Genomic DNA, 12,017 nt, shown 5'->3' on the forward strand with positions numbered 1-12,017 from the left:
GCTCAAGCACTTTACAACCACAACAAAAATCATGCTCATTTTAAACAAACTCGATTTCACAAACCTTACAAAATTTTCCCGCCCTTTTGTCACTCTAATGGCCGTCCTGTGAAAACGGGTAAACAGTCTGGAACGTTCTCGCCGAGTCGAAATCTCGGTAAGAAGTCCCGCCTCAGCCAGCGAAGAGCCAAGGCAGTAAAAATACACAACGATATCAAAAATATCGACAAGAAGAAAACTGTAATAAAATAACACTAAGCTTTCATTTTAAAAAATTCAGAAATGGGAAACGGCGCCTTCCCCCATGTTCCGCACGTATTAACCCCCGCATGCCCGGCACCCCCGGGTCGCAAGTGATGTCAGCCATTATGTCCAAGGCTGTCACTGATTCACACACCAAAAAAAGACCCCCAGCAACTCCAAGTCCAAGAAAACGGTTGGGCAAAGAGGTAACCGCTCTGTGTCTCGGGTTTGGGTTTATGATTAATGTCGCTCTTTGGCAAAAATACCTCAGAAAAAAAGGGAAGGCTAGAATGACTGGAATCTATAGACTCGCCATAAAACACTGGGGTATTAAAAAAAAAGAAAAAATTTAAAATGGCCTCCTAAAAGTCTGTCTGATTTGTGATGTCAGCCTGGTAGCTGAAGGTGTTGCACAATGCTAATCTTGAACACCGCAGACAAGAAGGCCTACATTGCCATCTGTTTGAATGCAGACTGACTTCAGAATGAGAAGGTTTTTTTTTGGGTTTTTTTTTACTGTTTTACTGAACATAATCCAATACAAGAACTCTTTCCATCAGATATCAATTTTGAAAATAACAGTCGTGGTAACAGTGAGAGACCAGGCCAGCATACTAAGTCCAGCATTCTGAATCGACAAATGTACGCGGTCCGAATGTCATATCATGTGTAACTGTAAAGCATCTTTGAGCCCATGAAAAGCGCTATATAAAATAAATAATAATAATAATAATAATAATAATTATTATTATTATATCAAATCAGGAGAAGAGTTTTCAATGACTGTGGTCACAGCATTTCTTTTTTCTTTATTTTTTTTGGGGGGGGGGCATGAAAGCAGTCACATGACCTGAGCTAAGCTCTAACAGCCTCAGGATTTTGTGATGACTTTAATATTTATTTAGTATATTTGGTAAATTTTAGCAAATTTCAGTATATTTCAGGTTTATTTCAGTTGCAATGCCTTCTATGAACCCTAACCCGCGCCCCCCCACCCCCCAACACACACACACACACACACACACGCACACACAGACACACACACACACACACACACACACACACACACACACACACACGCACACGCACGCACACACTTAGTGCTCTATCAAGAGCGCCAATGCAGCTTCTTAAATCTGAACTACAGGAAGAGCTGTGTCCAGACTGCCAGCAGGCTAAAGCTACAGCAGCTTCTTAAATCTGAACTACAGGAAGAGCTGTGTCCAGACTGCCAGCAGGTTAAAGCTACTGCAGCTTCTTAAATCTGAATTATACAGGAAGAGCTGTGTCCAGACTGCCAGCAGGCTGAAGCTACTGCAGCTTCTTAAATCTGAACTACAGGAATAGCTGTGTCCAGACTGCCAGCAGGCTAAAGCTACAGCAGCTTCTTAAATCTGAATTACAGGAAGAGCTGTGTCCAGACTGCCAGCAGGTTAAAGCTACTGCAGCTTCTTAAATCTGAATTATACAGGAAGAGCTGTGTCCAGACTGCCAGCAGGTTAAAGCTACTGCAGCTTCTTAAATCTGAATTATACAGGAAGAGCTGTGTCCAGACTGCCAGCAGGTTAAAGCTACTGCAGCTTCTTAAATCTGAACTACAGGAAGAGCTGTGTCCAGACTGCCAGCAGGCTGAAGCTACCGCAGCTTCTTAAATCTGAATTATACAGGAAGAGCTGTGTCCAGACTGCCAGCAGGCTGAAGCTACCGCAGCTTCTTAAATCTGAATTATACAGGAAGAGCTGTGTCCAGACTGCCAGCAGGCTGAAGCTACCGCAGCTTCTTAAATCTGAATTATACAGGAAGAGCTGTGTCCAGACTGCCAGCAGGCTGAAGCTACCGCAGCTTCTTAAATCTGAATTATACAGGAAGAGCTGTGTCCAGACTGCCAGCAGGTTAAAGCTACTGCAGCTTCTTAAATCTGAACTACAGGAAGAGCTGTGTCCAGACTGCCAGCAGGCTGAAGCTACCGCAGCTTCTTAAATCTGAATTATACAGGAAGAGCTGTGTCCAGACTGCCAGCAGGTTAAAGCTACTGCAGCTTCTTAAATCTGAACTACAGGAAGAGCTGTGTCCAGACTGCCAGCAGGCTGAAGCTACCGCAGCTTCTTAAATCTGAACTACAGGAAGAGCTGTGTCCAGACTGCCAGCAGGCTAAAGCTACTGCAGCTTCTTAAATCTGAACTACAGGAAGAGCTGTGTCCAGACTGCCAGCAGGTTAAAGCTACCGCAGCTTCTTAAATCTGAATTATACAGGAAGAGCTGTGTCCAGACTGCCAGCAGGCTAAAGCTACTGCAGCTTCTTAAATCTGAACTACAGGAAGAGCTGTGTCCAGACTGCCAGCAGGCTAAAGCTACTGCAGCTTCTTAAATCTGAACTACAGGAAGAGCTGTGTCCAGACTGCCAGCAGGCTAAAGCTACTGCAGCTTCTTAAATCTGAACTACAGGAAGAGCTGAGGCCAGACTGCCAGCAGGCTAAAGCTACAGCAGCTTCTTAAATCTGAATTATACAGGAAGAGCTGTGTCCAGACTGCCAGCAGGCTGAAGCTACTGCAGCTTCTTAAATCTGAACTACAGGAAGAGCTGTGTCCAGACTGCCAGCAGGCTAAAGCTACTGCAGCTTTGAACTGCGTACATATCAAAACAGCTGCCGTAGAAAAAATTGATTTAAAATGTTGGGGGGGAGGGGGGAGGGGGGAGGGGGGGGGCATCATATTCTCAAACTGACATATGATAAAATTACGTCGTTTTTAAATTATGACCAAACCGTAACACAAAACACAAAACCATGTAAGAGCGGGGGTTTGGATATTTGAGAAAACAACAGGGTTCCAAAGGGGAAAATCCAGCACCGTTAGAGTCATACCCGAACTCAGGAAACGGGTCAACGTAACGAAAGTGACAAACTGGATCTCGCGTTTATAAAAAGCACCGAGGTCAGGAACAGACCGACGAGCATTTCCTCTCTACCTCAGCAGACGTGTGCGCTCAGCCAGTAGAGAAATACACACATTTCAACGAGGTTAAACTCGATCGAAGCAGGTGTGCGTACAGCATGCGCAAAACATTTAGAGAGCGTCTCGAAAAATCAAGAAGAGGACGACAGAGAAAGAGAGAGTCGGAACTGTACAGAAAGTGGGACAGAAAGCAGGAAGTGGAACGTGGGGAGGAGGCTTGGCGGGGCGGGGGGGGGGTTGGGATGGGCGGAGCGGGGGTCAGACGAAGGGCCTCCAGCTGAGCGTTCCTATGGAGATGAGCATCTGGCAGGAGCTGGAGGAGAGCCACACCGTCTCCACCAGGCTGTAGTGCAGGAAGCCCAGCGCAAAGCCGCACGCCGTGTCCGTCAGGTGGTGGCGCCCCAGCAGAACGCGGGACATGCCCGCCAGGAAGGCCCACAGCACCAGCAGAACCCGCAGGGGCGCCGCCAGCACCAGGTGGGACAGCAGGAACTTGGCCACCATGGCTGCCCGGCTGGCGTGGGCCGCGGGGAAGGAGTAGGTGTCCATGGCGACGCAGTCCAGGAAGCCCGGGCTCATCTCCCACGGTCCTTTGCGCTTGACGAGCTTCTGGACCCCCGCCACCGTCATCACGTCCAGGATGAGAGCTGGAGGAGAAGTTTACATAACAGCACAGCGTTCATCAGGGAAGGCCAACCTCCGTCCTGCAGTGTCTGCACCGGATTGGTTGTTGCCCAGCAACTAATTCATCAATTAAAGCAAATGTTTACACCGTTGGGTCTAATTCGCACTGTGAGTGAGTATATACAGTACAATAAGCACACACACTCACCTTGTGTGCATGTACTTCATCCTTTAGCATCAGTATTTCATGGAATGAATTATTCTGGAATGGTCACCTGGTCTGTACATTAAATTGAACTATAAATCTTGGCTAACCTCCCAGAGGAAGTAAACGAGCCGTAAACGTAATATAGCGACGCAATGAACTGCCAGTGCACACATGGCTTGATATGAAAACGAGGGATACACTTTAGAAAAGACTGCGTAAGACTGTGCAAGAAGGTTGAGGGTTCGAATCCCGGCCAGGGCCTTTCTGTGTGAGGTTTGCACGTTCTTTCTGTGTTCTGTGTGGCTTTCCTCCCACAGTCCGAAGACATGCAGGTTAGGCTAACTGGAGACTCTAAACCTGTTATCTGCCCCAGGTGTACTCCTGTCTCTCGCCCAATGCATGCTGGGATAGGCTCCAGCCCCCTGCGACCCTCATTAGGAATAAGCTGGAGAAAATAGATGGATGGATGGATGGATGGATGTGCCAACAGGATTTAAGCAGTATGTAGGGCACTGTGATACTAACTACACTGTAATGCTAACTGAACTGCAACACTAACTACACTGTACTGCTAATTGCATTGCAACACTAACTACACTGAACTGTTAATTGCACTGCAACTCTAACTACATTATACTGCTAACTGCACTGCAACACTAACTACACTGTACTGCTAATTGCATTGCAACACTAACTACACTGTACTGCTAATTACACCATACCACTGATAACACTGTACCACTAATTGCACTGTTCCAATAACTACACTGTACCTTTAATTGCACTCTTCCACAAATTAGCCTGTACTGCTAATTGCATCGTTCCACTAATTGCACTGCACCACTAACTACACTGAACCACTAATTGCACGGTTCCACTGATTCCACCATACCGCTAATTCCACTCTAATACCACTCTTAAGCTAATTACATTTCTCTTTCATATCCACGGACGCATTCATCACCGGGAGCAAGAAAGTAGCCAGGGAAGCGTCGGTTAGTTTCCCGTCGTCTCCCGAACGCGCCGCTGCGGTCACGGTCCGTCGCCGGGGCGGACGTCAAGGACGGAGCGCTGAAGGACCTCGGGGGACCCGGCCGAGCGGAAACGCGCTCTTCCCCGGGCGGAAACGCGCGCGGGTGCGTGCGCTTGGAATTCACGAGGACCCTCGCGGGACAGCGCCCGTCTCCGTGGAGAGCTCTCGCAAGCGAACATCTTAAAAAAATAAAATAAAACAGGCCTCACAGCCAGCTCCGGCAAGCATTTGAAAAAAAAAAAGGTCAAACGCAGTTGAATATATGCACAAAAAAAAAAAGGAAAAGAAGAAGCTTTCATGTTCTGAAGAAGATATTACAAAAGCTTCGAAAACAAACAGATTGCCCATCAACCAAATGACTTCAATATACAACGGAATCTGCATTTCAATGCAAATGCACTTTTGATTTTCACTCATAAGCATCAACAAAGAGTCAGAGATGCAGAGAAATACATCAAAATCTAAATAAAAATTACTCTTTATATGCACTGGTTCATTTTCTGAAAAATCTGAAAAGAGCCCCAAACACACGCACCACACACACACACACACACACACACACACACACACACACACAGTCTTTCACATTACATTACAAACCTCAAACAACCTGTCACAGTAAAAAGGCAAATTGATTATGTTGTCTGTTCCCCACCACTGCTGTGTTCTCTTCATTCACAAAAGCGCTAATAAGTAACTAAGTGTAGTTTCCAACACCCCGTTCCCCCCTCCCCCCCCCAAAAAAAAAAAAAACTATCATAGATAAAGATATCATGGGAAAAGGACAATGGACCAAATCTTACTGCCACAGTGCGTCTGAGCTCTGTTGAAACTGGAGGTCCAGTCTATCCACAGGCTCTCCTTCTGATCATAACAAACACTTATGCAATAACAGAGGAATAAGGCATAAGCCCCGGAACTCGACGGTCACTATGGAAACGCACCCATTGTCACTTCTAAAGTCCCCTCTACCTCTCCAGCCTCCCACCACAGTGTTGCCACAGGATGTCCTGTCACTGTTCCTACAAGCTGGGGAGGGGCAGTCATATGTGCCTGCCAATCATATACAGATATTCTGTTCTTCTCAGCCCCCCCCTCCTCCCCTAACACTGGCCCAGAAAACGTGCTGCATGCCTAATCAATCCCACCCCCCCCCCAGAAAAAAAAAGAATTACTACAAAATCGAAAGATATGCAGCACCTAACCAAAATAGCACCAGCGGCATCGCTTGCCACTGCTGGGAAAACAAATAAGCATCAGACCAGACGGCTTGTAAAAAATGGCGCAGGCTGGCGTTGATTTTGCGCTCGCTGTCCTTACAGCATCCGCCAAATGAAAGGTGAGAGCTCCAGCTGTCCCAGCATCCTCTGGCGCGCGGGGGGGGGGCTCGGGCAGGTACGTGACTGCATGACTTGAAAAGCAGACGGGTTTTACACCTCATGATGACGGACAACACAAACGGGCACCACCGCCGCCATCGCTGAGGGCGCCTCGGGCAGGCAAAAGGGAACCAACTGTTCCTGACAAATACGGTGCTCTGCAGCCCCGTCCTCTCCCAAAAAACCAAACGTTACCCTCGGTGTTACAGAGGACACCCCTCGGGGTCGTAGATGAGCGATGGACCCAACGAGCGATCGCATTTCTCTTCATAATTCTTAAGGAAAACTCCTGGGCCCCGAGAACAGGTCACACCAACGGGAGCCCTTATGAGATGTACAATTTTAGCAATCCACAAATGCTAGCTATCAATCCGGCCGCTATAAATCCCCGCGCGCTGATGAATTTCTCTTAGGACATCCGCTGGCAAGAGCCATTCTTTTTCATTAGCGCGTCTAAAGCCACGCACTGTGGAGCTATCATAAAATATTCCTGAAAATGTACTTTTTTTTTTTTTTTTTTTTAAAGCCTACTCTTTGAAAAATGATAATGCCTTTGACACTGACTTTGGGTAATAGTTTCTGCTCCATAACTAAATCCTGAAGAACATTTAATATGTAAAAAAAAATAATCTTATTTCTGTCTTTTATCTAATTAAACTTTGGAAGAGGGCTACGGACATAGTGCTCACCTCCTTGTAGGCTGTAAGCAGGGGTCTTGTTTTCACTCATATCTGAAACAGCTGGAAAATGTTTGTACGAGTAATGTGCGTGGCTGTCTGTTCACATTCGATTTTTCATGTGCAGTCTATCCAATTCTGCACACTCAGACTGAGACTGAATTTCTTACAGCACCCTGCGAATCCGGCATACTTAAAACTGTGAGTCATGTTCCAGTAGCGAGGGCGAACGACACTTTGACGAAGCGTTCACGTTCAGATCCGAGATTGGACAAATCCAATTTATGTATATCTGATCTCAATCGTCCATGGCAAAACGTATCGGTTTCGTCAAGAAATCTGACGTCGGCCGCATAAAACGAAAAGGTAACCGTGGCGATGTGATGGTTGAGGTGATGCGTACGCTGATTTTCGCAAAGGGAAACTTTCACATTTCTAAGCTCCCTGTAACCTACAAGCAACCTTAGTGAGAAGTTCACTTTCTCTAGTCAAGATGATAACAAATGGGGGAAAAAACAGGGAAAGTCCTCAAGTCCAACAAAAGCTAACAAAACTAGCCAAATCCAGAGCTAAATTGTAGTGTAGAGGAGGTTTCACTGTAGCTTTGGCTGGGTGACCAGAGATTCTGGTTTCATTCTAATCACTTAAATTTTTTTCTGTCCAAGGGTGAGTTCCAACCACTCGTTTTTCCATCTCCTTGCTTCCTTTCCTTGCCTCTTTCCTTAGTACGGAAGGCCAGATGGGGCAAAAATACGTAAAACTGACGTCTGGGATCACGCACTGCCAACCGTGGGCTCTTTCCATTCGCTCATTTTAATTCCTTGCTGTCTTTCCTCGCTCCTAAGTTCCACCCAGCGAAGGATGCAAGGAAAGGACATAAGGAAAGGACGTGAGGACGTAGGAATCGAGGAAACGTGTAGAAGGAAAACGGAACACCCTTGCTCTCTGGAGCGTCAGTTTGAAGCCACGTCAGTTAAAGATGTGGCGGACGTGGAGAGGTAAGGCATCCATCAGGAACCTCCTAGCTCCCCGTTACTAGCTCCTTCAGGGACCATTCAACAGACTGGAATGTCGTTAAAGATGGGGGACCTTGACTGATTTCCGGATCAGAAAAGGAACAAGGAGACAAGGACAGATGAAATAGGAGACTCAAATGAGCCCTCTGTTCTGGTCACTGTGGAAGCAAAAACATGGGGGGGGGGCTCTGAAGCCCTGGATCTCGGTTCGCACAGACGCCAGCTTCAGACCCAGACCGGCCAGCCCCTCCTGTGCACCTCCACAAAAATCCAGAAGTGATGGATGGAGCAAGGTTAATCCAGGACACAGTCAGAAATCAGCTTAGAAGCATCGGTAGATGCTGCTTAAAATTCCCCGCAGCAACTGGTGCAGACCAAGCCTTGCTGTCAAAGGTGAGTGGCAGGGGGAGAGAGAGAGAGAGAGAGAAAGAGAAGGGGGCAAGAGAGAGCAACAGAGAGAGAGGGAGACAGAGAGCAACACGTTGAACAACATCTTGCCCCATTAATAATACACAGCTCTGAGATGACAGGAAGTCAGGAGAGCAGAGACGGTGACGAGCAGCCACGCCGCCGTCCTCAGTATCTGTTGCCTGACAGCCAGACAGAGGAGCAACAGTCGCACAACAACAACAACTGCCTGGGCTCCATGGCAACCTGAGTCTAGCTCACACTAGGCTGTTTTTTTTTTTAACCCTGTGAGGACTTGCTATTGAGTATGTGTGGGTGGTGGTAGGAGGGTTTACCTGTCAACGGTGAAAGACTGCTGTCTGTTACGTTTGCACTGCCTTCAAATAGCTCCGAGCCTCTCAGCAAATGTGCCCGTTTGAGTATAAGAGGGCAGATTTGTGAATGAAATTACACTTTTAGAGATCTGCCAAAATGAAGAACAGAGGCCCTGAAAAGGATCTGAGGAAAGTTACAAAGAGCAGTTTCCATCTGAGGCCAAGGGCCAGACAAACTAAGGAACAAGCCCTTTCTTTTTATAATATATAAATAAGAATGACAGGAACAACTACCCCATGACCCTTTAAAAAAAGAAAACCCAGTGGTCCCAAAAGAGCTGAAATAATGTTGCAAGCAAAATAAATAAATAAATAAATAAATAAATAAATAAATAAATAAATAAATAAATAAATAAATAAAAATTTCAAAAAAGCGCGCGCCGCCTTTTACATGATTTCTGCGTATCCTGGAGTTCACGAAAGCGACCATTTGAACACCCCGTTCTTCCCGGCCCTGTCCAAACGCAAGGACGGCCCACATCAGCCTCCTACAACTACCGCCCGCAGAGACTTGGCATCCAAGCATTGAGGTAAAAATAAACCTCACACCTGTGGCTACCACGGTGGTTGTTAATGTGCTGCCTGTCGGTATGAACAGTGTGACATTCTTAACCGACCGACACAGGGCGCTCGTTGGCTCTGCAGAAACTCCAGCAGTTACGCGCCGTTAGACACCAACACGCCGACGCCGTTGCTCTCAAGTACTCTTGTCTGCCTGAAAGAAACGCATTAAAATAATCTAGGGTAGCCTACATTTGGCGCTAGCAAGAGCGGATAAAAATAGCTAGAAGAACTGACCGCTTCAAAAATATAGATTAAATTGTGAGCTGTGTCCATACTGGAGTACTGCAAGATAACTGCATCAGGTGACAGACTTGTTGAACAAGACGTTAGAAAACCACTGCGCTAGTATCTGGCAATACAGCTTGATAATATTTGGGGAGGGGGGAGGGAGCGGGTTAATCAAAACTCTCTCATGTAGGCCTACACAGAAAATCAAAAGGAAGGTGGATCTAATCTAGTATTAATTCAATTATATAGGCTAGTGACATCCTTGCTACAAATAAATAGTAAAGCACGTTGCCAACACAGAATTAATTACATAATAAATAACAGATACATAGATAAATAATCGCATAGGAGTAAATGATACGGTATATAAGAACAAAAACCTATAGAGTGTAACGTCATCTAGGCCACATACAACAGTGTAGTGTAGTTGGGCAAAGCTAACGCGCGTATGTTGTTTACCGAGAAGTAGATTGACCAAGACCTCTTGTCCTGCCAAAGTGTTGCTCCTGGTGAGACAGAAAAGCGTGCCGCAGATCCACGTGATTCCGTGCCCCGTCAGCGCGAGCAGGGTGACCATGGAGCGGACGCTGCCCCAGGAAGATGAGGTGTAGGCACAGACCCCCAGCCGCTTGGAAAGGCATATGTCGATGGCCAATAGGGAGTTCATCGCTATCCCTTTGAAAGAGGGGTTTAGCTGCATGCAGTCTTCCTCTGGTAATTTCAAAGACTCTCGTCGGTCCTTACCGCCCTCGCTAGGCACCTGTGAATTTTCGGGCTGTTGGCTTTGTTGTTGTTGGAGCTTCATTTGGCCCGGCCGCCGCGCGGAACCACGGACCTCTGCGTTACATCTGAGGGGCTGGTTCAGTGACAAAAACTCCGGTCTGTTCAGCACGCTGCCCCGGTCCCTCGTCCTAGGTCTGCTTTGATGCGCAGGCATTTTGGATTTCTCCCATTTCGTATCTTTTATGTATCCGCTCATTTTTAAAGGCGTGAGACACAGGCCCCTTCTTTACGGTTGCTCAATCTGTAAGATCTTTAGCGGGTAGGGCTTTTGCTCAGTGCCCACTCTCACTCTTCCCAGCCGGAGCCTCCGATATATTTAGACTAAACGGACTGCATGCTCCCGCTAGGCTACTGTTTACTCTTCGCTCCAAGCAGGCAGGAACACATTTGACTGGCAGCTCGTCCAGCCAATCCAATGAACGTCAATCTTTGGAGGAAAAAATACAAACAACGGGTTTTTGACGTTCGCGGAATACTGGACTGAGAAGGAATAGCAAAAAGACCTGTCATACAGCCTACATGAGCACAAATTCACACCGCAAAGCATTTCGGGATATGTAGCGGATTCATTTGTTCAGAACGTAACAAATGCATTTTGTTCAAAGAATAATAAATCGCAAGCCTACTGCATGCTTTAGGCTATAGTCACATTCACGTACTCTCCGCAACACGAAATGCATTGTTATACACATCGATAAATATGTCTAATAATAACTCAAAATCGACATCGCCGAGGTCTACACTAGTCTATTCGACCTAACTGATCTCCGGTCAAGGCAACACGGTCCATCAATTTCAGCCACGCGCGGAATTCAGAGAATGTCGCAGGAATTTCTATTTTTATTGCTTCTGAGCAGAAGGCTGTTTGAATTTTAATTTCATTCCACGTCTCTCTGATCGTCGTACTGGAACATTCCTCCTTAAGAATCTGAAACGTGTAGACAGCGTCTGTTTCCGTCCCGTCGCTAGCCTATTCCCTCTCCCACAATGGGCCTCCTTTCTCCGCAAACCTTCCAGATGGGAGTTCTCCATGGTGCTTAAACATTGTAGAGCTACACTAAATTAGCCTGCGCTCGGATCCTATCTAGAAATATCCATGCACATATTAGGCCTATCAGTAACTCCAGTCCGCTTTTATTTTTTGTTAGGTTATACGTCTGTCTTCGTGTCACGAATGGAAGCAAACAAATCGGTTTCGATGTCATTGGAATTATTGATTCAATATTAGGCCCATGTAATTTAATTCATAATTAAGCTGAACCACACATTTCAGCTTTAAAATTGAATATATGCGTTGAAATGCTCGCGGCAGCCTAAAAGATTAATAATAATAAAAAACAATTACAATACGAACCGTTATGTACATAAAAAAACAGCTTAAGGTTACAGTTTATGAAAGTACCACCACATCCATATTACCTCTGCTCTTGTCTTGTTCATTTGAAAGTTGCAAATAAGCTTGAAAATAGCTAATTCAATAAGCAATAAATATAAAATGATAAAAGATAGATAAAACAAGTGTTTT

The 12,017-nt window shown here is 46.1% G+C and overlaps 1 protein-coding gene across 1 annotated transcript in view; it reads right to left on the bottom strand.

The window, feature by feature from the left end:
• Positions 1-11,963, bottom strand: part of LOC135238847 (inactive phospholipid phosphatase 7) — a 12,272-nt gene extending 309 nt beyond the window's left edge. The window contains exons 1-2 of the mRNA XM_064306956.1: positions 10,169-11,963; positions 1-3,845 (exon numbers count right to left, since the gene is read on the bottom strand). The exon at positions 1-3,845 is cut by the window's left edge and continues 309 nt beyond it. Of these exons, the coding sequence (XP_064163026.1) occupies positions 3,457-3,845; positions 10,169-10,688 (909 nt within the window). The 5' untranslated portion in view covers positions 10,689-11,963 and the 3' untranslated portion in view covers positions 1-3,456. The remainder of the gene's footprint in view (positions 3,846-10,168) is intronic.
• Positions 11,964-12,017: the final 54 nt, after the last annotated feature.

This window comes from Anguilla rostrata, chromosome 14, assembly GCF_018555375.3.
Source record: "Anguilla rostrata isolate EN2019 chromosome 14, ASM1855537v3, whole genome shotgun sequence".
NCBI lineage: Eukaryota > Metazoa > Chordata > Actinopteri > Anguilliformes > Anguillidae > Anguilla > Anguilla rostrata.